This window comes from Sciurus carolinensis, chromosome 4, assembly GCF_902686445.1.
Source record: "Sciurus carolinensis chromosome 4, mSciCar1.2, whole genome shotgun sequence".
NCBI classification, from domain to species: Eukaryota; Metazoa; Chordata; class Mammalia; order Rodentia; family Sciuridae; genus Sciurus; species Sciurus carolinensis.
The window spans coordinates 10,208,148-10,233,282 of record NC_062216.1 but is presented as its reverse complement, the minus strand read 5'-3'; the positions used below and the strand labels follow the sequence as shown (position 1 = coordinate 10,233,282).

Sequence of the window (25,135 nt, the reverse complement as noted above, 5' to 3'; positions counted from 1 at the left end):
ATATTGAGTCTCTATAAGGTTGTAAAAAACAAAATAATAATGAGGACATAGGCCACACAGAGTTGTTGTGAGGATTCACAAAGATAGCGTACAGTGTCTGGTCCAAAGTGAGCATTTTGCTTGTGTTTGCTGAATTAACCACCACACTACACACACCACACATCCCTGCCTTGTGGAAGGCACCCTTGCCTTTATTGTCCTGCGACCATCCCCAGCAGTCTCCTCCGCTGGCCCCAGGATCAGCCCAATGTATTCACTCAGTTTTTATTAGTGTTCATTCTTTGTTTTACGCTAAAAGCATCTCCTACTTCTCTTGCCTCCCTCTTGCAACACACATTCCTACTAATCCAATATTGAAAAAAACTCTTACACAAAACACAGAAAATAACACATGGAAAGCTAGTATCATCCAAGAATACGAAAACGTTTACTGAAATGAAAGAACTCTGAGGCACGCCTTTTCCCGTCGTCCTCACTGCTAATATCCCAACCTGCCAATCAATAGGATCAGCCACAACGACAGGCTGTCTGTGCCCTGCTCCTGGCACTGGAGCCACCCTGTCATCCTTGCCACCTGGGCAGTGTCGTCCTTCACCCCTTACTCTTAGCAGGTGCCATGACTGAATCGTGTCCTCCAGAAGTTCATGTATGGAAGTCCTGGCCCCTGATGTGACTATATTTGGAGACAGGGCCTTTCAGGTAGAGACTAAAATTTAGTGAGGTGATAAGGGCTAGGGTCCCGATTCAATAGGACTGGGGTCCTCATAGGAAGAGAACCAGCAGTAGGGTGCACAGGGAGAAAAGACCAGACAAGGACACAGCGGGAAGGCGGCCATCCAGGAGCAATGAGAGCCCCCAGGAGAAACCAGCCCAGCCAACACCTTGATCTTGAACTTCCAGCCTCCTGAGCAGAGGAAATCTGTTGTTGAAACCAAGCAGTCAGTGGTGTTTTGTTGTGGCAACCCAAACAGACTACACAATGGGACCTTCCACCTCTTAGTCTTGGATAAACACTACCTTAGGGCTTGTATTTTCATCCCTTAGGAGTCCCAAAGTACTAATTAGTAAAGAAAACCACAATTTGCATGCCAAGTAAGAGGTTATGAGATGCTTTCTTCTCGCATAATGTGATTGATACTGACAACAACAGCACAAGGGAAGCAGGGCAAGCTCTCAGCATCCAGTGCTACAGAAGAAAGAGCAAGAGGTTTTCTAATGGATGTAAGGCCTTGAGTGGTTGCCACCTTACCCAGGGCTCTGCAGTAGATGTTTGGTGGAGGTGGTGCTCAAACCAAGACCCTCAGACCCTACATTCCAACCTGGCCCCTGCTGAACCGCACACTTGCCCTGGCGCCCACATGCACAGGCCAGCAACCCCCTTCTCTGCTTCTCCACCTGAAATTTTCAATCTCTCTTACTCTCATCTACCTCCTTGTTTCTTTTAGGAGCAAGGATAGTGTAAAAGAGCGTGGGGATCGGGTTGATCTCACCAAGTAGCACAGGTTTTCCATGGAAAGGGTCACTCACCACCAGGCATGCCCCCAGGATGCGCCGGTAGGAAGTCCTGGCCACCCGGACCCCTTCCTGCAGAGGCCACTCGATGTGAGCAAAGCACTGCTCGATGGCCTTCTCCAGCAGCTCTATCCTCTCTTCCACAAATCTCCGCAGGTCGCTGAAGTGCAAGTGTTCATTCTAGGGATAAGGCCAGCCACCAACACGAGATTAAATTTGAGATCATTGTGCCAAGAGGACTTCCCCTTGCGGATCCCAGAGGGCACCCTTCAGTGCACAGACCTCCTTGGGTTTTGTGGGATTGGAGAGTAAACAACTGAGGTCCACTGAAGCTTATTTTGAGTATAAAATCCATCAGGCTCTTTGGGGAACTAATCATCCAAATAGCAATTGAACTGCTATTAAAACCGATTTTTCCAATGACATCTTATTTAACAAACTTTGGGCTTTCACAAAGCGGTTTTGAGAATAGTGTTTCTCGAGTGTTAATGTATGTACAAATCACTGCGGAATCTTAAAGTCCATGACCTGGGATTCTGCATTCTAGCCAGCCCCCAAGTGAGCCCCCAAGATCACTTCTGGGCCCTTGATCACACTTTGAACAGCAAAGCTACAGAACCACAGAAATAGAGTCAAGGTTCCTTCTTCAGTTTAGTCAGGGAAAAAAATATGTAGTCACATTGGCCTGGCAATGGTTTGGTCAGTGATGGAGGGTATACATGACCGTGGCCTCTTAAGATTCTAAGACAGCCCAGTGTGCGGGGCCTGCACCATCCAGGTGTGAAAACGTACTCTATCACATTCACACAACGACGACATCGGCTAAGGGTGCCTGTCTCAGAGAGTATCCCTATCGGTAAGTAACGCCCAAAAATACAAAGGCATGATCGCAAAGGACAGCTGTGACCTTTGGTTCCAAACTGGGAACTCTTCCTGTTGAGAACCGTGGTGGACTCCACAGTGCCCGCGGCCGGTGGCAGCCACGACCCCTGGCTCAGCACTTCTCCACGGTGGGGACTCAACAAACCCCTCCAGCACCTCTGTCTGCGCTTGCCTGACATCCCAGGTCACTGCCCCTGGGCTTGCCACCACTCCCCAGACACGCGTCCCTCTGGGCCCTGTGCCTCCGCACATGCATGTCCCCTTCTCATCCTTCCAGGCAAGGCTCAAGGTCACCTCCGCTGGGATGCTTTCCCTGCCAGAGTTGGGCCCTCTTCTGGGCCACCACGTAGGGTACGCTGCTGTGTTACGGCATCGCCCTGCACTCGAAGTCGCCCTCGCCTCACTGACTCCTCCCTGGACTAGGCACTTGCTGAAGGGATGGACGGTCATTCGCGTTTGTTTGATCCAGGGCACGGCACAGAGGGGAAATCCATACACACGCGCAGAGTGAACAAGAGGTAGGGAGGAAATGCTAGATCGTGCAGGATTGGCAGTTCTATTCCCAACAGAGGAAATAGCTGTGGGTGGGCGTGCGACCTCACACAGACGGCTGCCTCTCTGCCTGTCAGCAGCATCACCTTTAAAGAAGTGGACTAGGTGGGCTGATGGTGGAAACAGCCTCCAACTCCACAGCGCTGAGGGCACGGGTTTTAGACCTCCTGGTGCGCCCTGGGGACTCTCCTAGACCCCACGGGTGAGGATTCTGCAGCCAGACCTTTTTTTTCCTGGATGCCCTTTACATTCTCAGGAAATTGTGGTGTCACTGGTGATCAAAATGAAGTAAGAGGTCATGGAAAGAAAACCTAGGGGCAATACTCTCGCGTCTCACTATAAACCCCCCCCCCCATTAAACATAAGAAGGTAAGAGAAGGAATAAATCCAGGGCTCCTGAGACAGTGAGGCCTCATAATCAACTTCCTGTTGATTCTTAAAAGTAATGACCGTCATTTAAAAGCACTAACTACCCAACTCTAAATTTTGGGTTTGGATTACAAACTTGAAAAAAAATCATCAGTCATGTACATTTTTGACTTTTCAGAAGGCAAAGGCACTCACAAAGCTCTTGTCTTCCAACTTTCCATCAAAGAACCAACACCAAGACCAACGTCAGAGGCCAAGGAATTTTAAGGAAAGCGGCTGGCCTCTCCCTTAGGAGGCCATTGCTAGAGGCCAAGCAGCCCTGCCTCCTCTGTGTCTTCTGTGGCCTGGCTCTGGCCGTAGAGACGGGCATGAGCCCCTAGGCGGCTGCACCTCTGAGTTAGCAGAGGACACGCGGGCAGGGCACTTTCAGGTTTGACTGCAGAATGCCTCGTCCTGTGTTTGTAAAATAAACCAACCACACACAGCACCACAGCTGATTCGTTTTCCATCGGCACTTCCAAGAGCAATCTTGTGCTGGGCAGAGAGGCCACTGTCACCCTGAAGACCTTTCCAGAAGATGGAAGGTGAAACCCTTCCTTGACGATTTCAGAGGACAAAAGTCAAATTAGAAAATCTCAGATTTCAGGAGTTGTGTTTTGTCTTCCACAGCTCAACCAAAACAAAGCACACGAGGCACGATGAGAGACAGTGGATTTTGCCCCGTAGCCACTTTTTATACAGCACTTTTCACACGCAGGCCTTGGGCCAAACTGCACAGTTTCTCCAGCTGGCATTGCTTATTTTCACATGTAAGTGGATCTCCAGGATCAGCCCCTCCTCACGACCCCGCAGCCCATTCCAAGATAAGCCCCGTGACCTTTCTGGGCCCTTCCCTGTTCCGGCATAATAAGAAGTCAGACAGCTTGATTGCGCAAATCTGACAGGTGAAAGCTAGTGTGGAAATTAACGAAGATCAACCAAGTGAGAAAGGCAAAGGCTGTTTACTCAGCTCACTGCAGCCAGGGGGTGCCCACCGGCACTTGGATTTGGCAGAGGAGAGGGAAAGCTTGACCGTGTGCCCTCGGGAGGCTATGGGCCTGGGGAAGCGGGGGGCATATCCTCCTTGGGGCAGATTAGGGTTGCATTGGCTTTCTAGGGCTGGTCCTGAGTTGGAAACAGGACAAGGATTAGAGAAGCGTTTAACTAAGTGGTGGCCTTTAGGGGCACACTGTGGCGGAAGTCACTGTGTGGCTTCCTGGATCACTCTAGAGCTGGCAGTCGGACCTCCTCTAAGTCTGACTTAGTGGTACAAGACCAGCTTCCTGGGCTGATTATCATAGGAAGGGGCAGGCCAGCTGGGCAGCTCGCTGCAGGGTGTGGGCACAGTTCTGTTTTTATATATGGTCTGCGGCTGTCTGTGTAGTCAGTCTCTTACAAAGAAACAAAGTGGTTGCTGACTGATTAAAGGAAGGGAGTGTTTTTTGTCTGTAACTCTCCTAAGCCTCTAATTTAGCAGCTTATCCCTCTCATGTAGGGTCTTTAAAAAGTCATCCATCAGAGAGATAAATGTGTCTGTTGCCATGAGAAATGTAACTTTTCACTGGTCATTGAAAGGGGCTGCATTCTAGACGGGGAAGATAAATGCCTGAACTTTGCTGAAACCCACAGGCAGATGCGTGTACAGACACACCCCTCCAAGGCGGCCAAGAATCATCTGCATTCCACCGGAAGTCTCCCTCTCCATCATGTGCACAGATTCCATCTTGCCGGGACCCGGGAGAGGTGGAAAGCAACCACAGACTACGTTAACATTTTCCTCTCGGCCCCTCTCTCCATTTCATCCAGATGTTATGATTACAACCCTCTCGTTATCTTTTTGTCCCCTTAGATTCTCTGGGTTTTGTCTCCTCCCTGTCATCGTTTTCTAATAGGAAAAGGGAATGTTCTGCCCAGGTGGGAGGGAGAGAATGGACAACCCAGGCCACTTCCGCGTACCGGCAGGTTTTCTGTGGAGTTGAAACTGTCGGTAAGGAGCAGTAGGCCGAAGGCTTCAGTAACATACTTGGTCACCATCCTCCTCTTCTCGTCCAAGATCCTTTTCCTGATGTATTCTCTTAACTTGGGGATTTCTGGAATTCACAGGCAGCACAGACAATTTCAAAAGGTCAGGCTCGTATGGCACAGAATCCACGGGTTTGAAAGATCAATTGGCTCTCCTAGTGAACTATATCTGAGGTCCCATGCCGCTGGCCGCCCACTCAACCACCTTTCTGAAGGACGTTTTTTTTTCATGTCTGGGATCAACAACAATGAACGGTAATTCAGCAGTGGTGAAGATTAATTTGATTTAGCTATTCAAAATAAAATTCATAGAAAAGTACAGGCTGGCAATAAAAAGAATGGGTATTGTTCTTTGGGTTGGTGTTCATTACAGAGTTGAAGCAAAGGTGCTCAACTCTGTGGTGCCCCCAGATTTTTCTACCTAAGTCAAGTGACCCTTAACATCAGAACAGCCTGTGCTTGCCGCAGCAAGGAACAAGAACCTCTGCCGTGTGGGATTCTAGGCAGAACTTGCCTTTGTCCTGACCCAATGTGAGGGTCTAATAGATGTCACCAAGCTCCATGCAGGAGGCAGTTCTTCTCCACTACTCCCTGCGGAGACCATGCTAACTGTGTCTTCTATGTCCTGCTCAAGTCGTTTCCCCAATTCTGGAGCCTGCCTCACCTTCTGCTTCCTCACCTCCCTTGGCACGTGGACACATCTGATAATACGTGTGTGCCCTGTAAGCCATGTTAGGCCCAGATGGAAGTCCAGCTCTGCTCCTGCCTGCTGGCCTGGTTGCCATACAGCCGTGAAGTCCACGGGATCTTCGGGATGCTCTGGCCTTTTGTTGTGCTTACAGCCACCACCATCTAACCAAGTCTGGCTTTTCCTTTAAATTTTGCACATGGGTTACTATTAGTCCCTCATCCAGATTTTTTAAGAAAAGGGCTATGCCTTCCACTTTCCTGCCTCACAAACAAAGCAAATGATACACACTTACAAACTACGTCTCATGCCTGTAGCTGGGTGGGTGAGAATCTCAAGGTGAATGCTAAGGATATGACAACCAGCTCCCTCGACCTTTGCTGACCCAGGGTAAGATTTGGAGGAGAGGTGAACTGTGGTCTCAGGTCCCACAATGATACAGGGAGGTGTGTGTGTGTGTGTGTGTGTGTGTGTGTGTGTGTGTGTGTTTGCTAATAGATACAGAAATCGGAAAACTGGAAAAAAATTTTTCTTGTGGCACAGAAATTTCTAGAGCAGGATATTCAGAGTGCCACGCTCAGTCTTTTTGAGAATTTTCATGATTGAGACAAGAAATATAAATTACCAGTTTCCTCCTCGGTGAGGAGGGCCTGCTGCCAGTACTCGTGGGCGCTGACTGTGTACACCAGATCCGAGGCTTCCAGGGCCTTGCAGTCCGCCGGCAGTTTTCTCTGCAGTGAGAGGCGCACAGGAAACAGAGTAAGTCACGGTGGCAAAGGAAAAGAGGCACAGCCCACACCAAAGCCTTCGGCAAGCTTCAGCTGGCCCACTTTCAGTTCTGCGAGAGCCCTGGAAGGGACAGGCCCTATCCTAAGTGTCCCGTGTTGCCATTGTCCACTTCTCAGTTCAGAAGTCGTGAGGAAATTACTGCCTTGGAACTAATCTCTTGGGAGTTAAATATATCAATTCTCAAAGGAAATGCATAGAGGAAATAGTTCAAAAGTGTATGTGAATGTTCAGAGGGGAAAAGTACTAGGATCTTTCTTGGGAAAAGAAGCCTGGGGAACGCAGGGTTGGGGATGTGGCTGGTGGTGAAGCACGTTCATAACCTGCAGAAAGCCCTGAGTTCCATTCCCAGCATCAGTTCATCCATCAGTTATTAAGTAAGTAAAAAACACATCACTGTCAACAGCTAATTGTCATGTGGATTCCCAACTCTGCTTCAGTGGTAACACGTTGGTAGCTTGAAATCAGCAACGGTGGGAGACTTTACACCATAGAAATTGGCAAGTGGTCCAAATCAGAGTTTTTGATGTCGCGCTTGCTCTTGTTTGAACACAGAGCTGATTTTTAAACATTCACCAGCACAACACATAAAAACGAAAGTTTCTGAGCCAGGTGGTCAGTGATTAATCATATACATTTTAATACAGAGTAACGTTTATGTGTACATGATGGTTTTAAATGTCAAGGAATTAAGAATTATGTGAGAAAAAAAATTTTTATGATTAGAAAAATAGCATCACCAGAAGTCACATTAGAATCGTTTGTCAATTTTGTTCCATAACCTTTCCTTCTTCTTACTTTAAAGAAAAAAACTATAGAGTGTGCATGGGCGCTTGTGGGTGGTGGAGAACGGGAGAGCTGTCAGCGTCTTTCTGATATAAAGGTATGACGGAGCTCAATGCAGGTGCCGGTGAGAAGCCGCACCTCCAGCAAGCTGTGGACACACTGGTAATGTGTAACTGCCAAAAGCCCCCAAGATACGATTAAATCGTGGCCTCCCAGAATTCATATGTGAAGGTCCTACTCCCCGTACCCCTAAGCATCGCCTTATATGGAAACGGGGTCACTGCAGAAGAAATTAGTGGAGATGAGCTCCTCTGGAGTGGGGCGAGGTCCTGATCCAACATGACTGGTGTCCTTATAAGAAGAGGAAACCTGGACACAGAGGCACACTCACGCACACATCCAGAGTGCCGAGCCACAACTGGGGTTGTGCTGCCAAAGCCAAGGAACCGCCAGAAGCTGGGAGAGAGGCCTGGCACAGACTCCCCCTTCTGCCTTCGGGGAGCATGGCCTGCCAATACCTTGATTTTGGACTTTGGGCTTCCAGAACTGTGAGAGAACAAACTTCTGTTGTCCCAAGTCACCCCTATTATGGTACTTTGTTACTGCAGCCCTAGCAACTGACACATTGCACACGGTGAACTTGGTCATGGCTGCGCCTGTCACCCTCCCTCAAATAAGCAGCTCATGCTGTTGGTGCTACTGTATGTAATTGCTATTTAAAATGTCTTCAAAGAGCTTGTATTAGGATGCAGCATTGAAATGGGTTTTTACAACGAAGGCCTGGAAACACAAAAGTGAGGCTACACTTGACATTAGTGAAAAACACACGGCTGGTTGGCGGCCTGCGCAATAATTCCAAGTCTTCTTGCGAGGCAACACTAGCGCTTCCTATGACCTGGGAAAGGGAGACACCGCATGTGAACGAAACCAGGAGATGTTTTGGTACTGAGATAGGTGAAACGTGATTGCCTGTCACACACCCAGTCAAAAAAAAGTCAGCAGGCTGTGCACAGTGGTGCACGACCGTAATCCCAGTGGCCCAGGAGGCTGAGGCAAGAGGATGGCAAGTTCAAAACCAGCCTCAGCAAAAGTGAGGCACTAAGCAATTCAGAGAGACCCTGTCTCTAAATAAAATACAAAATAGGGTTGGGGATGGGCTCAGTGACTAAGTGTCCCTGAGTTCAATCCCTAGTACCCTCCCCCAACCAAAAAAAAAACTAACAGGAGACAGGTCGGAGAAAATCCCAGAGACCACTGTGGAGTGTTCTTAAAAGAAATGCCACATCCCTAGTACTCCTGAAGGTATAGAAGACAGTGATGAAGGTATAGAGGGGAAAGAACAGGACCGTGGAGTTAAAACTTGACTTAGATGAGCTGGACTCTGAATAAGTTGGACTCTGAACGAAAAGGCAGTTGAAACAATACCTAGCCAATATATTTTCTCTTTTTTTTTCTTTTTCTTTCTCTTTTTTTTTGGTACCAGGATTGAACTCAGGGACACTTAACCACTGAGCCACATCCCCAGCCCTTTTCTATTTTTTTACTTTGACACAGGGTCTCACTAACTTGCTTATGCCTTGCTAAATTGCTAAGGCTGACCCTGAACTTGCGATCCTCCCATCTCAGCCTCACAAGTCACTGGGATCACGAGCGTGTGTCACTGCATCTGGCTGTTGTCATTAGGTTAATGCATAAGAGTGTGTATGATCTTAAAAATTCATGTTAAAGAATTGATACTGCTCTTGAACTGGGGTTGTGGCTCAGTGACAGAGCACTTGCCTAGTATGTGTGAGGCAATGGGTTTGATTCTCAGCACCACATGAAAATAAATAAATAAAATAAAGGTCCATCAACAACTAAAATGATTTTTAAATATTTGAAAAATGAACTAATACTGCTCTTTTGATAATATAAAATAAAATTCTAATAACAAAGCATTATGTCATAGTTTAAAAGGCATTTTTTTCTTTTCTAAAAATGTAAAACAATGGTATACCTTAAAACCGATGATGCCTTAGATTTTTTTTGAAACATGAAAACATTTACTTCCCAGGAGGTTATGAGGAACCCTGAAGCCTGAGAAGGTGTAAAAATAATTATAAAGGTGATAATGAAATAAGTCAAACCCATCATGTAAGTTACTTTATATTGAGTTTTAGAAATGCTTTGCAAATAGCAATAGTCTGTGTCTATTGCACCTACTTTTACAGGTATTTGAAGGACAAAAGTTTGTGGTTACAGTTTCAAATGTTTACAGAAATATAATTTGGTTTAAACATGATATAATTTTATAAAGAGATCAAATCTATCCAACTCCGTGTACTAATGGAGCATTAACCAAAGTAAGAATTTTAGCACCAAAAAAAAAATTATTAGCTTTGTAAATCAAGTAAGATTTGTAAGGTGCGCTTAACAGTTCCTGATTATTTTGACAGCTGAATGCAAATGAGTCCAGTCAGGCAACCTGTCACGTATACACGACCTTACACAGGACATACAACGAATTGAATGAGCCAGGGAAGGACCAGCCGTGCTGGTATTGCAGGAGTAACTGCAGGAGTGGCCTCTGATGCTGAGACCTCAGTGCCTCCTGCAGGCAGGGGGCACCTCCCTGCTCCCCTCAGCCCTGTTTCCTCCACAGTGCCCGTTCCAGGGGGACAGATGTGCTGCTCTTGCCTAGTGGAGATTCCTGGTCTGTGGCTCTTCTGAGTGTGCCCAGGAGGTCTCTGTGTGCAGAGGGTCCTCTCAGAGCCAGTCGCAGACCAGAGAGGGACAGGGCTCATGCTGTGAGGCCATCAGGACTGGCCTCCGCACACTCCTCATTGCACACATTAGGAAAGGCTGTCCTCCCGACTTTGCCTGGGATCTAAAAATTCCAAGTGTCAAAGCTAATAGCAGTTCTCTCCTATAGTCTCGGAAAATTCCAGAGGTCTGCTGTGGGCGGATAAGGGAAAGTTTTCCATTGAAAAGACAATGTTCAACCCTATAATTTTCCCTTTTTAAAAAAATGCTAATATTGTTTCTTCCTAATAAATTTAATTTTCTCTTTCAAATCTTTGTTAGGATAACAGGCTTTCTTACTAAAATGAATGAATCACTTTGTATGCTTTGGACAGAACATTTGTGTCCCCCTAAAATCCATACATTGAAATCCTAGCCCCATAGGTTTGGATTCAGGAGGCAAGGACTTTAAGAAGTAGTTAGGTTGTGGGGTGAAGTCCCCGTGAATGGGATTAGTGCCCTCACCCCAGAGACCCCCTGCACACTTGCTACTGTGAAGGACACAGTCAGAAGATGCCCTTCACTCTATAAACCAGGAAACTGGTGTTTGACAAACACCAAATGTGCCAGCCCCTTGATCTCGGATTTTCCAGTCTCCAAAGCTGAGAAATACACGGCCATTGTTTGTGAATCATCTACTCTATGGTATCCTGTCATAGCAGCCCAAATGGACTAAGGAATCAATGAGTCTCAAAAAGTTTGGATAAAGTTCAGGAGAGAACACCCTCACGGAACCCCTTTTAGCCAGGGACTGTGGCTCACACCTGTAATCCCAGTGGCTCCGGAGGCTGAGGCAGGAGGACCACAAGTTCAAAGTCAGCCTCAGTAATAGCGAGGTGCTAAGCAACTCATTGAGACCCTGTCTCTAAATAAAATACAAAATAGGGCTGGGGATGTGGCTCGGTGGTCGAGTGCCCCTGAATTCAATTGCTGGTACTCTAAGTAAATAAATAAATAAATAAAGCCCCTTTCAACTTCTGCCACCCAGCACCAGAGCAAGTGCTGCTTTGAAATGCAGGAGGGAAAATGTGTGTAAAATAGTGTGTGTGTGTGTGTGTGTGTGTGTGTGTACGATCTTTCCCTCTCCTCTTCTCTTGGCTGCCCAGCTTCCGGAACAAGGATCTGGCAAAGTCCCTAGCAATCCAGCTTCAGATCTGAGCCCTGAGGAATGCTCACGAACTTCTAACTTGCAGCCAGTGAGGGATTTTTAGTTCCCCTTCTGCGACTTCTTTTCGTTCCCCTTCCTCATTCTCTCCTCCCCACCTCCTCACCTCACGGGCCTCTCCTGATGCCTTCCTAGTCGTCTGTCCCATTTTCTCTGCAAGCTCTTTCCTTAGCTTTTATAATTTCCATTTTTATAATTTAAAAAATATTGACCTACAGCTATATGAACGACTACCTTATAGTCCACTTCTGTCTCCTATTTTCTATGATTAAGATTAAATTTACTCCAAATGAAGGTGTGCAGTACAAACAAAAGCTTCACAATTGTTCAAACAAATATCATGGCTGGAGTTAGGCACGGTGGTGCACAACTGTGATCCCAGCAATGGGAGGCTGAGGCAGGAGGATCCCAAGTTCTAGGCCAGTGAGACTCTTCCTCAAAGTAAAATAAAAGGGTCTGGAGATGTAGCTCAGTGGTAGAGCACTTGCCTAGTATGTGTGAGGCCCTGGGTTCAACTAGTAATGAAAAAAAAAAAAGGAAAAAAGGAATGGTGGGTGGAGAACTCAGGCTTCCCCTGGCTGCCCAAGGCATGGCGTACACACCTGAAACTGGCATCCTTCAATAAGAAATGCAGCCACCCTGCAAGCCGAGGCCCTGCTACCCAGGCCCTCGCTCACACACACCGAGTTGCCACGTTTATTAGCAATAAACTGCTATGAACTGTGCTTTGAAGTATTTTATATTTCCAGTTCCAGAAATAATATGATTAGATCCTCATAAAAATGGGTATTTTTTTAATGCCAGCAAGACCAGAAGATTAAGAACAGCTTTACGGAGTTATCACCTCATGAAGACTGGCATTCGATTGCTTGGTGGAAGACTCGGGCTCAAATATGAGGCCTGAACATCCTGAACCAGAAACGAAAACTCTGAGATGCTCAGGTCCACGTAGTGCAGGAGACACCTTCTGCCTCAATGGTATTGAAGTCACGATACACAAAGCTATTGAATGTAGAATTGGACATAGGTCAAATATTTCTACCACTGAGCCCAGGACTGAAGATTGGTTCTGGCATATCCAAATCATCTACCTATTGCACCTATTCTGACACATCATCTATGGCATTTTTTGTGTTTCATCTCAAAACTGGTTGCAGTTTTATAGCTAAGACCGTTAAAATAAGAAGTTTTATGTTTGCATTATTTTAGTGACAAAAAGAGCAAAAATAATTAAGCAAACACTAAAAGTTCACAGAATGATTATTCATTCTGGGAAAACACAGGGCTGGCCTCATCTCCTAGGACTCCCTTTCCTGGGCTGTTCAAAACTACCTGTCTGAAGTATGCCAAACATGGCAGCCAATTTCCATCATGTTCTTGCCTGTGCCCTGAGCGCCCCTTCCCCTGTGTCTTAACCTGACTAAAGACTATTGGTTCTTTAAAATTCTGCTCAAGAGTCTTGGACTTTACCCAGACCACCCTCACCTATTGTCAGTGTGAGCTGGACATCTTTCCCACGTTCCCACAATGCTCCAGGATTCCTCCTTGAGCACACCTCAAACTGTACAGGCATCCCTGACTTACCCGGACATCTCTCTCAATAGTCCATATCCTCATGCAATTTTTCCAAGAGATAGATATGATTAGATCCCCATTTTACAGATGATAAAGTGGAAGTTTAGAGAGGTAATGTCACTTGCCTAAGGTCACGAGACATTGAGCAGTAGGACTGAGTTAAAGTTCAAATTGTACACTCCAAGGCTATACCCTTGCTACTATGCAGGACCAAAGATCCATCTGTTTCTCAAAATCTGCTGAAGCAGAAAAATACATAGGAAAATTTGTAAACTCACCTTCAGTTTTTCCTTGAGATTTCTACTCCTCTGTTGCTTTATTATTTCATTTCTTTCCAAAACAGCCTCTCGCTGACTCTGGACAGCTTGCTAGATAGTGAAAAAAATTAAAAGCATGCAAAGAAGCCAGCATTTCCAATAGGGATAGAGGGACAGGTTGCATGTTACTTGGACCATCTTCCTTTGGCCCAGTCAAATACATATACATTTGTATTATGTGCTGTCATAAAAAGCATTATTTAAAATAACTGGTCCATACTTACATTTCCCAGCTTTCTTTCCCTGAAATGAAATTAGAAAAATGACACAATTACTGAACTTCCACTCTGTGACCCGGAAGTCCTCTAACTTTCCCTGAAAGCAGTTATGGTCTGCCTGCCTCTGTGGCTTTGTATTTGCTCCTTGACCCAAAGCCCACTCTATTTTTTTTTTTTTTTTTTTTTTGGTACTGGAGATTGAATCCAAGGTTGCTTAACCTCCAAACCCCCAGTCTTTTTTTTCTTTTGAAGTTACTTAGGGCCTTGCTAAGTTGATGAGGCTGGCTTTGAACTCTCAATCCTCCTGCCTCAGCCTCCTGAGCTGCTGGGATGACTGGTGTGTGCCACGGCACCCAGCAAAGCCCCCTCTTCTGATCCTCCTCCAGCGTCCATTTGAAAAAAGTGCCTTTATTTCTCAGTGCCCTTTGCAAAATGTCCTGTGACCTCCCTCCCTGGCCAGCCACGAGGCAGCCCTTCTCCACTGGTGTCACAGACCTCTGCTTGTCAACAGCCTTCCACCCTCTTCTGACCATGAGCTCAGAGATGAGGCAATCTGCAGCCTCCCATGGCACTCGAGAAGCAGTTACTAAATCTGATTTAATTCTGTTTAGTTTTAGTGTTGGCATTGGGAAGGGGGAGCTTGAGACTACTCGGTGGTGGGGGGAGGGTGGAAGGAACTGCAGGGAAGGAAGAGGAAGCTGAAATTCCCACCTAGACCCAGTGAACTCCTGGGGAGGGCAGTCAGACTTGAGTTTCAGGGGGCCTGGGGAAATGGTGGAGGGGGCGGGGGGAGAAGCTCTCGTGACAGCAGAGAGGTGTTGACAGTGCTGCGTTCCGCGACCACCCGCTGGTGTGCCCAGGGCATTGCAGGGCACACCCACCCATCCTCTGCGGGTCCGCCCTCCACTCGAAGTGTCTCAATGTGGAAGGTAAGTTACAGTCTCCTAAGTCACTGGGGGACCAGAGGTCTGCAGGGAAAGCCCCTCTGCTACCCCCACCAGGCTCACAGTGCTCACCCTGCATTCTTCGTTGTTAGACTAACTCTCAGAGAACGCATTTACTTTGAGCCAAAGTTCTAAGACCTTAAGGGCCTTTTGCAGATGAGTTAAAAATCTCAGGGTCAGACAATTCTGAAACATGGCCTGATCCTTCGCTGCTGTCCCAGGCCAGGCGGTTTCACAGAAACTGCACACGTCCCACATCTGCGGGGCAAGGGCCGACGCTGCACAATCCGGGGTGCTGTTTTGCGTACTACATGTGTGTGGCACCCTGGAGCTGTGTAGGCGACAGCTGGCTTGGCACTACCTGCTACCCTGGAAGATCGAGACACAGGGCTCCGATTCCTAGGACATTCGGATGTCATCCAGTCTTCTCTTTCAACTCCAGCAGTCATTTCCTGAAGCCAAGGCGAGGGCAGGGACCCAGGAAGGAAAGTCCCCAGCTGGGACCCCCTCCCTACAAGCCCAGCACAATACCTTAGATATTCTGGCAGGTGGAGCTTGTCTGTCTTGGTGACCACCAGGGCAACGTCCCTGCAGAAGCCTCGCTGGCAGGCTTTGATGCTCTCATTCAGAAGGTCTTCGTGGGCTCTCCCTCCAGAAACCCTTTCGATGTCGCTGATCACCCAGATCGCTGAGCACTTATCAATGGTCTGCAGAACATGCCCACAGCAGGGGTCAGAGTATGCACAGAGGCTCAGTTCCAGAGGACGATTCCTTGAGGGATCGCCTGTGTCCACTCCCCTCACGCCCTGTCCGCCGTCCTGTTTACACACAGGGCTCCCTCCTCCTTCTGCACCAGCAAGACAGAGCTGCTCTCAGGTACTCAGTGGTGCCCTACTCTTTAACTCTCGGGGCCTCAGCACTTGCCACAACCTCTGCTTAGCCTCCATTCGTCCTTCAGGGCCACGCAGGACCATGGCAGGTGGGCTGGCCGCCTCTCTCCAGCATCCTAGAATGCCTGGACTTGCCTTCCACGGTTCCTCTCAGCCAGAGTTACTGTGCAGGGCAACTCTGCCCTTCATCTTGGAAACCACATCACCTCAAGCGCAGTGCTTGACAGAGCTTTGCAGATGTCTGCGGTATGATTGAGTGACAGAATTCAAGAAATCAGTCCTCTCATCCCAGATCTGCCACTCACTTGCTTCATCTGAATTGTCCTCTAAGGAAAAAGGCATGTATCTACCCCAAAGCTGTCACCTGCAGCTTCAGTTTGATGTTTGATGGTCCCTGCATGTCTAGCATACGTCCACCACGTGGCAGCAGGGAGCCAGGAACCCTAGGATTCAAGTTGCAAAGGCAAAGGAACGCGAAAGTACTACCTCTTCATAGCACAAATGCTACTTCATCAAATGTGCCACTCTCATGTGACAAGCAAGCGTGGGTTACCTCTGACGTCTGTCGTCAAATTGCTTCTCTTGTCCTATTTCCATATGAATGAAAAGTTGGTCCAACTCAGGGATCAAGACAGAGCTTTGTCTTGTTCTCAAGATAGTACTTTGCACATAAAGCTGTGGTAAGTTTGTGATTTGATAATTAAATCATTACTTTGCTTTATGGCAGAGGAGATTTTGTGCCCAACAGGACATCTGGCAATATGGGCTTTGCACATGCTAGGCAAGCACTCTACCAGTGAGCTCCAGCCCCAGCCCTGGAGATATTTTAATTGTGACAAAGTGGGGGTACTAGTAGGTAAAGGTTAAGCGTCCTACAATGCCCAGGACAGCCCCCTGGAACAAGAGTTCTCTGGCCCCAAATGTCATGCAGTTGAGATACATTAATCTCCAACAAGTGAGTTTCAAATTCATCTTGCCCACAACAGCACAGCTAGTGAGTGGCAGAATTTGAATTGGGAGCACGTTTCCTAACTTCCGGCAGGGGCTCAACCTACCACCCTCTCCCCCAGGCCGTCCCCTCTATCCACTTCCTCGAACATCAAGCAGTCCCAACATCCTTCCCTGGGTCAGTAACTAGCTCAGAATCTGTGGGTTTGGAAGAGTCCCAACACACGAACTTGTTTGAAAAACAACTTCTCTGGTAGAATTCAGAGAGGGGGACTTGGAGTCGCCACCTGCTCAACACACCCTACCCTGTGTCCACAGCCTTTTGGCTCCACAGATCATTGCTTTAAAAGCATCAGTTTCATGAGCTAGACAAACCCCTTGGACTATGGAAAAGACAGACCCTGAGAGATAACGGGACTTCCGAGGACCACTATGGATCCTGTCGATGGATCCTGGCCCTCCCCTATTTGTAAACGGACTTGCATTTAAACAGGAAAATAAAAGCAATCACTGCCGCCTCCCACTTTCCAAATGATAATCAGCTGAGAGAAGCTCCAGGCTCTCTGAGTTCATGGAGGGCAGCGACCATCCAATCCGGTGAGGAGGATGGAAGGACAGTAGGCTGGGGCTCCTCGGGAGCAGGCCCTCTTTCACCCTTGCATTGTCTATGGTTCTGGTAAACTAGGTGCTTACTAAGTGCATACTAACATGAGAAAAAGGCTGTGGTCTGCGGCAGAATGTGAAGTGGAGACTCTGAAGAGGAGCGCATGTTAAATGTGGGGCTGCACCAAGCTCCCCACGGCCAGGATCGGGTGAAGTCAGGGCCTGGGAGACACAGAAACCTTATCTATAAAACAAGACCCACTGGACTCGGGAGCGGGTGGGGCGGCACCCCACCCCCACTTCCATTCTGCCCCGTGATGGCAATGGGCCTCGGAGGGGTTAGGTGATGTGTTGAAAGTACCCCCTTTGCAGATGGCAGACCAAGGTGTCTGAATTGGTGGTCGTTCTTAGGGAAGGCGAAGCTGGCAGCTGAGAGATGTGTCCCTGTGCTCTGCTCTCCCTGGGCAGGGGAGAAGTTCCTTGTGGGAGGTGATCACGAAACCACAGGAATGCAGGGGAGCCCTGGCCAAGCCAAGCACCCTGGGAACCATCTCCCGCTCCAGCCGGCCTCCTCAGAGCGCCTCTCCAGCCAGATCCGTGGGCTTTGATGAACTGCCAGCGTTTCTGAACTGACTGTGACCGCGCCACGTCCAGGGAAAGGGCCTCACCACCTCCCTCGGCTATCGCTCCTTCAGCCTGGCCTGGAACTAGCTAAGGGCAGGGGTCCCACTCCAAGAGCTGAGACCCTACAGAAACCAAGGCTCACGTGGTCAGGCCTGCCCACTGGCTGAGGGGAAGGATGCTGGGCCATCTTGGTCTCAAAGGAAGTGGATAAAGAAGACATCCTGCCAGAGAGGGCGGTAGACAGAGTTCCAGCTGGAAGTTAGGAACCCTGCTCTCTTCCTTGAATTCTGCTACTCACTAGCTGTGTGGTCTTGGGCAAGTCACTCCCCATCTCTGAGCAGCCATTGCTTCATCTGTAAAATCAGGGAACAGGCTAGATGGTCTTTCAACCACCATCCTGCTCTAAATTGTCATAGGAAACTAGTCACAAATCTCCCCGACCCACAGTCACTCACTTAGCAAAAACCTAAAGATTCTTTGCGGAAGCAGCTGTTGCTACTTACAACTCACAATGCTGATCGTCCCTCCCTGTCCAAGTCTAGCTCAGATCCTGTGTCTCCCTCCATGTTCCAGAACTCTTCGGGCTCACCAGGCCTTTCCCTTCTCTATTGCCCTACGCCCTCCCTCCTGCCCTGGGGAAGGCTTGCTCTTCCGAGCATGCCAACCCCCTTGCCTCCCTGGCACATTGCTCACGCTCCTTTTTGCCAGGGAACTGGGCTTGGTGGATCCACTCCCAACTCCCCTCTCTGCCTGGTGGAGGTCAGGCTTCCATGACCTTGCTGCAGCCCTATGTGTCTCCCGATGTAAGCTCTCCTTTCTAGGTGAGATGGCTTGTTCATTAGAATGGACCCTAAGATCCCCAAGACAAGAACTTTGCCCATCCAGAGCCTGCTACAAAACTGGGAAGATGCTCCACAGGCGCTGTGAAGGAAGGCAGCGATTTGGAGGTCACTGCTACCTGTGAGCACTCCCAGCACCCTGGACCTCTCTGACTTCACTTGGTCATCTGCATGTCGTGTGTTTTATCTCTTCTATGACACTCTGAGGCCCTTGTGGGAAGGCTCTGCTTCTTCCGCCACCTTGTTTTATTATGCTGTCAACATGTTCGTTGTAAATACAATACATGTTTGTGCAAAATACACAAGCAATACAGGTGTGTGAGTAAAGAGCGATAATAAACAGAAACCACCAGAAGCTGTAGGGATGCATCCTCTCAGAAGGCAAGGTCCTTCTGTCTGCTGTGCATTTTAAACATTACACACACATACATGTACACACACATATAGGCAGCCCTCCGTGTCCATGAGTTCCACAACCACTGATTCAAACAACCACGGAGGGAAAATATTCTAAAAAACTGTGCTGGGTGTGGAGGCATATACCTGTACCCCAACAGCTGTGGAGGCTGAGGCAGGAGGATCACAAGTTTGAGACCAGCCTGAACAATTTAAGGAAGCTGTCTCCTCAAAATAAAAGATAAAAAGGGTTGGAGGTGTAGCTCATGGGTAGATTGCCCCTAGTTTCGGTCCCTAGTATCAACAACAACAACAAAAACTTTACTGAATGTATCATTTTCTTGTCATTATTCCCTAAACTATACAATATAACAACTATTTGCATAGTATTAACATTGGATAGGTATTACAAGTCATCTCGAGGTGATCTAAAGCATGAGGGCAGATGTGTGTAGATTATGTATAAGTACTACACCATTTGATGAGGAACTTGAGCATCTGAGGAGTCTGGTGTCCACAGAGCATCTTAGAACCAACCCCCACGGACACCGAGGGATGAGCATATGTGATTCTTAACGTAACAGGTCATTCTCTGAGTTCTCATTCACAGAGAAAACTGTAGGATAGAGTAGGAGTTAAGAGCAGAGGACCCCCCAGGGCTAAAATCTCTCTGTTACAGGGTGCAATTTGCTTAGAATGGTAGCTGGCACACAGGAAATGCTCAGGAAACATCTGCTGTTATTGTTAGCTAGAGTCTTTGCCTCCTCTGTGCTTAGTATATTGCACGTGTGTGATAATGAACAAACGAAGAGATACCTCAGAAACATCTCAACCTCTGGTTACTAGGTGGGAACTGATAATTGTCCCTAATGCTGACTCTCTGAAGCTTCTCACCTCTGGGAGCTGCCTGATCAGCTCACGTCTGGAGGTGCCTGAGCATTCCATTGCTGGAACTCGTGCTCTGACCCCAAGCCTTTGGTGGAAGGGATGGGCCTCCCTCCAGACCACCACCTTCCACCACAGCTAATTATCTAAGGATGGACACCTAATCTGGAGAGAATTAATCCACTGGCTGGGCAGTAACCTATCAGATTTTTCCTCTAAGAAATTTGAGCAAAAAGACATAAAGGCAATGCTAAGCCCATGAACTTCAAGGTTATTTAGAGACAGGGCCAGGGTGGTCATTTTTGACAATGTGAATCCTAATGGCTAAGAAAGCCAGGAGAGAGGGGCAGGACCTCGTGAGAGCTATGGGAAGGGAGGCAGTCACAGGAGGCCAGGCAGAGAAGGAGAACAGCTGCTTCTACCCTGATTGGTGGTCCTGAGGCCTGACCGTGTCTCCTGAGGTCCTCTGACGTTCTTTCCCTGACCTCTCTTGATCTGGTATTGCTTTAGCGGGTTTCTGTCCCTACAACCAAGGTGGCCACAGCCTCAAGGTCTTTAGTGAGCTCTCGGGCCTTGTGCCCTTTGCACTCTCTCCCACCCCACCCTGTCTTGTTTACTCTTCTACTCTGAGGCCTCTCTATGGCTGGCTTTTCACAGAACATATAAAGTAGAATTTAATTCCAGGGAATTCATAAAATTCTTGAAGTTGAAAGTAGAGAATTCTTTTTGGCTTAGAAAGGGTAGAGGAGGTGAGGGAAAGGAAATGGAGTTCCATGAAAGAGAATCACCTTTTTCCACACCTCATCCCTCTTGCTATTGAAGTCGCCTGTGCCTGGGATGTCCACTAGCACCACCCCTTCTGGAATCAGCGCGGATCTGGGGAGGGTCACTTCCACGTGTTTGATCAAGGGCCAGATCCGTATTTCAGCTGCTTCTTGGTCCTCATCCCTCCCCTGAGTCCGGATGTAGGGGTCGAGCTTGACAGACAGTTCCCCTGCCTGAGAAGAAGGACACAGTCACACACCAGTTGTGCTTCCAGTTATTTCTCCTGGGTCAGCCGGGACGCAGGTCCACCTCACAAGAGGCATTGCCAGGCCAATGGATGTCAGGAGACCCATGATCTGCTCTGCAAGGGCTTTGAAATGTTTCACCCATCTGACTTCTAAGTGTGCCCATCAAGTGTTTAAAATATTTTGACAGAATCACATATATTGCACTTTAATTATAATGCAAAAAAATCTAAGGAAATTTAAATTTGTAAATATGTAAGTAGCATTAAATATTTAAGGATTTGCTTTGTTAAGCAGGGGATAACTGAACATCAAATGATAGGACAAATGTAAGCAACTATTTTTATTTTGTGTGAAAATCACAAGGTTTATAAATAGAAGAAGAATAATTTAAAGATGAATTTTAAGAAACAAGAAAAACTAGGTTTTTAAATGTAAAACTTGAATAAACTGGAATGTTGCTCCCACAAATATTTTGTTTTAAAGAGGAAACTGAATTTTAAAGTAGTAAAATCAGTACGGATTATAAAGTGAGAAAAGTGTCTCTCTTCTCATTAGCCATCCAAGACCCATCCTGTCCCTCATTCACACAGCACAATCCCGAGTCTTCCTCTGCCTGTCTAGGGAGGCAGGGGAGGGAGATGGGTCTAAGCCAATCAAGACAAGCCTGCTTCCTGCCTTCGGTGGGCCACCCTTCAGCTAGGAAAGACCACGTGGTTCCCTTCTACATAATGAAATCAACACACACACATTTGTGGAGGGTGTTTAGGAAGATTTCATTAGGAAGATTTTACTTCCTAATGAAAGGGGAGATGTGATTAGTGCCAGTTTTTCCAACTTCTTTCCATGGGCTAGCTGTGAAGTCTAGCGCTGACATCAGTAGCAACCTCAGGACCACAAGGCAGCAAGTGTGATGAAGGCCAAGGACCCCAAGAGAGGCTGACCTTGACATTGCTGAGCCTCTCAATCAACCCGGGACCCCGCTAACTACAGGCTTCTTAATGAGAAGATGAAAAACCCCTATGTGTTTAAATTATTATACAGTTTTATTTTTTATCATTTGCAGCTAAATAGCATCCCTAACTAACTATAAACAGTATTTTCTGTACAAAAATAACTATAAACAGTATTTTCTGTACAAAACCTCCTCCATTCAGATGCTAAAAACTTCTATTCAACAGCCATAAAGAATGAAAGATAACTAGGGTCATGAGTAATTCTGATTCAGGTATCAATTTATTTCTAATAAAAACACTGTACCTTGGGTAAGTCCTCTTAATAGATTCACAGTTATAGTTAAGACTCGTGAAAAAATGAAGATAACAAGTCTGAAAGCTCCCTACCTCTTCTGCCTTGAGGGTGATGACTCTGGAAGTGGGGATCTTCCCTTTGGGCTTCGCCCTTAGCAGGTCCTCATAGTCCTTCCTTTCTGCCCCGGCTCCGTAGACTACCTGTAGCTTCTGGACAGCCTCCTCCACGGCGCCATCCCCGTCCCATGGGTCCACGGCCTCCCCGCCCGGCACCTCTGTCCTGTGCAGGAGTTTAGTCAAGTTCTTCAGCTCTTCCTTCCACTCCTGCCAAGGCAGAGCAGGGCCACACCCATGGTGACACAGGTGGAGAATCCAATAACAGGAGTGTGCTACCCTGTGCAGGGCTGGGGGCTGCACCATCAGGACATCTCAGATCAGCTACCACGCCCCCAGCTGTGTGCATGAGGAAACAGGGCCCCAGGGGGAAACAGCCGGTCCAAAGTGACACAAGGAGCTTTATAGGACCCAGTCCGGAACCATCTCATGCCACTGAGCTTCCTCATTCCACCATATATCCTTTCCATTCAACAAAGTACAGGGACTATGAGACAGTGAGAAGGAAAAAAATATCAGGGAAAAAGAGAGAAGGAAAAGAGAGGAGGAAAAGAGGGAGAGAAGGCAGGGAGAGGGAGAAGAAGGGTGGGAGGGAAGAGGAGTGGGGACACACTTGCCTGGTCAGAGAGAAGGTAGATTTTGGCCTCGTATTGCTCACAGCAGCCTGAGCTCACTTGGACGATACATGAAGTGCATATGCTTTCTCCAGACACTGGTAGAAACATGGCCTGCTGGATGATGGCATTGATCAGGGAGCTCTTCCCAGCCCCAGTGCTTCCAAATAAGCCAATGTAGATGGGGTCCACTGATGGCTTCTCAATCAAGGCAAGAAGCCTGTTTCTGTATTAATTGTAAAATGTACATTTTTGTGATCATCCACATGCATTGGGGAGACTATCAGAACCAAATGCAAAGGAACCGAGTTCTAATACTGGGCAAGACTCTACGGCATCCTCCAAATCGCTCCTCTGTCCTTGGTCAAAGGAAAAAATTATTCTCTGTTTGCTACACAGAGTCGGGGCGGGCAGCAAATGAAACTAGGCAAAAATACTGGGTAAAGATAATTCTATACATAGGTGAGGCACCTTGTTTGTGTTCAATAGAAATTACAATTCTTTTTTTTTTTTTTTTTTTTTTTTTTTTTTGCGGTGCTGGGGATCGAACCCAGGGCTCTGTGCTTGCAAGGCAAGCACTTTACCAACTGAGCTATCTCCCCAGCCCTAGAAATTACAATTCTTGTCCCTAATAAAACTTATGTAGAGGCAAAGCAGTATTAGGAGCAACCCAGAGTCTTACTAAGCAGGAGATATTATAGTTTAGGCACATCTCAAGTCCCTCAAGTCAGCTCCACATGTATAGTAGGGGGCACTGGCTCAGAGTCACATAACCTGGGTCAGATTCAGGGTCCTTTCACTTGCCAACAGCGTGACTTTGCTCAGTGTATCAGCCTCTCTGAGTCTCAATTTCAGTAAAATGGGAAGATCAAAATATGTTCCATTTTTATAGGTGTGTTGAGGGGTTGAAATGAGCCTTCATATGTGTAAAATATTTAGCAGATCACCTGGGGCAGGAACAGAGCAACAAACAGCAACTATCAGTGATAATAATAATAATGACCCACAGCTACAGAAACTCCCAGCCTTCTTTGCTTAGTATCTAACTGAAAACTTCTTTTCGTTGAGAAGGTAAAATACCCGAGTCTTGTAGGGAAAGGCCCCAATGCCTGAATTGAGGGTATGGATTTCAACTCACATGAGGTACTTGACTCCGTTAGGAATGCTGTCGTCCAAGAAGACACACTGGAGAAGTTTCTGGTAAGTGTTGCTCAAAACCCTTCTTGTCCGTGACTCCAATTTCTCATCTGGAACCAATAGAAATGTATTATCTGGGATGTGCCTGGCAGGGACAAAGTATTAGGTCTCCAAAAGAGGAGTCCACTGAATACTGCAGAGAAGGGGGAAAGAAGTGAATGAGAAACCATTTACACTAGAGAGCAAGGGAGCCACGGTGGAGATTATCATGAGTTGCAGCACTGATTTTTGACAACTCCACAGGGCCAGCCTGTCTGCAACTCCTAATCAGCTGTCACGACTTTGCCATGGGCTTTAGGGCCTTCTAGATTCTTCTCTCCTGTGATCATAAAAAGACCAAAATGCAAGAACACCATACCAACACCCACTGAAGCACCAAATTAACTATTTTCACAGTCTTTGTTCTAACCAGAAAGAGGTTATTTTCACAACAACACCCCCTCTCCCAGAGCAACCTGGAGACAGTTGTCAAGTTTCACATCTCTGCGGATCCATGTGAAGGTCTTTCATCTTCTCTGAGCATTTTAACACATTTGTAAAGGAAGATCCAGGTTTTGGATACTCACATTCCTTAAGAGCACACTGCTCTGCCGAGGGAAAGGCTCGGAATCGCTGGTCTGGACATGCCCGTCGTCTTTTCTTCATTGGTTCTTTAAATGCATCATCGTCAGCTAGAGGGAAGCAGAGATTATACAAAGTTATAGATCTGGGGCACGGGATCTTTGCCTCACCTCGCTCACTATTGCCCAGACTCAGAGAGACTAAGAGAGGACTTCAGCCAGCAGTTCTGTCTGCCCAAAAGCTCATTTGGAACAGGATGCTGTGGGCTCATCCCATTTGGTTCCTAGTTCTCAGTCCCAGGATTTTTTTTTTTTTAATCCGATTCCAAAATGTAACATTCAACATATCTCCCCAGATGAAAAACATCTACTAGGAAATTTTCAGAAACCAAAGTGGCTAGACATTCTTTACCACATATCAAGTTTTAGGAAATCAACCAACTATGGGGAAAATCCCAAGGCAGTGCTAAGTATGAGTGAAGACAGGCCTTTTCAGACTTGATCAGAAGCAGAACGTGGGGGGAATCAGGGGCCACGTACCCAGGGTAAATAACCTCCCCTGAGCCGCA

General features: G+C 47.3%; 1 protein-coding gene across 3 annotated transcripts in view; it reads right to left on the bottom strand.

Annotated features, from left to right (window-relative positions):
• Nucleotides 1-25,135, bottom strand: part of Nuggc (nuclear GTPase, germinal center associated) — a 47,951-nt gene that overhangs the window by 11,178 nt on the left and 11,638 nt on the right. For all 3 annotated transcript variants that reach the window (XM_047551576.1, XM_047551573.1, XM_047551574.1), the window contains 11 exons: nucleotides 24,573-24,677; nucleotides 23,948-24,056; nucleotides 22,813-23,035; nucleotides 22,175-22,405; nucleotides 20,610-20,819; nucleotides 15,168-15,343; nucleotides 13,699-13,717; nucleotides 13,436-13,525; nucleotides 6,690-6,795; nucleotides 5,311-5,444; nucleotides 1,528-1,692 (listed from right to left, as the gene is read on the bottom strand). In XM_047551576.1, the coding sequence (XP_047407532.1) occupies nucleotides 1,528-1,692; nucleotides 5,311-5,444; nucleotides 6,690-6,795; nucleotides 13,436-13,525; nucleotides 13,699-13,717; nucleotides 15,168-15,343; nucleotides 20,610-20,819; nucleotides 22,175-22,405; nucleotides 22,813-23,035; nucleotides 23,948-24,056; nucleotides 24,573-24,677 (1,568 nt within the window). The remainder of the gene's footprint in view (nucleotides 1-1,527; nucleotides 1,693-5,310; nucleotides 5,445-6,689; nucleotides 6,796-13,435; nucleotides 13,526-13,698; nucleotides 13,718-15,167; nucleotides 15,344-20,609; nucleotides 20,820-22,174; nucleotides 22,406-22,812; nucleotides 23,036-23,947; nucleotides 24,057-24,572; nucleotides 24,678-25,135) is intronic.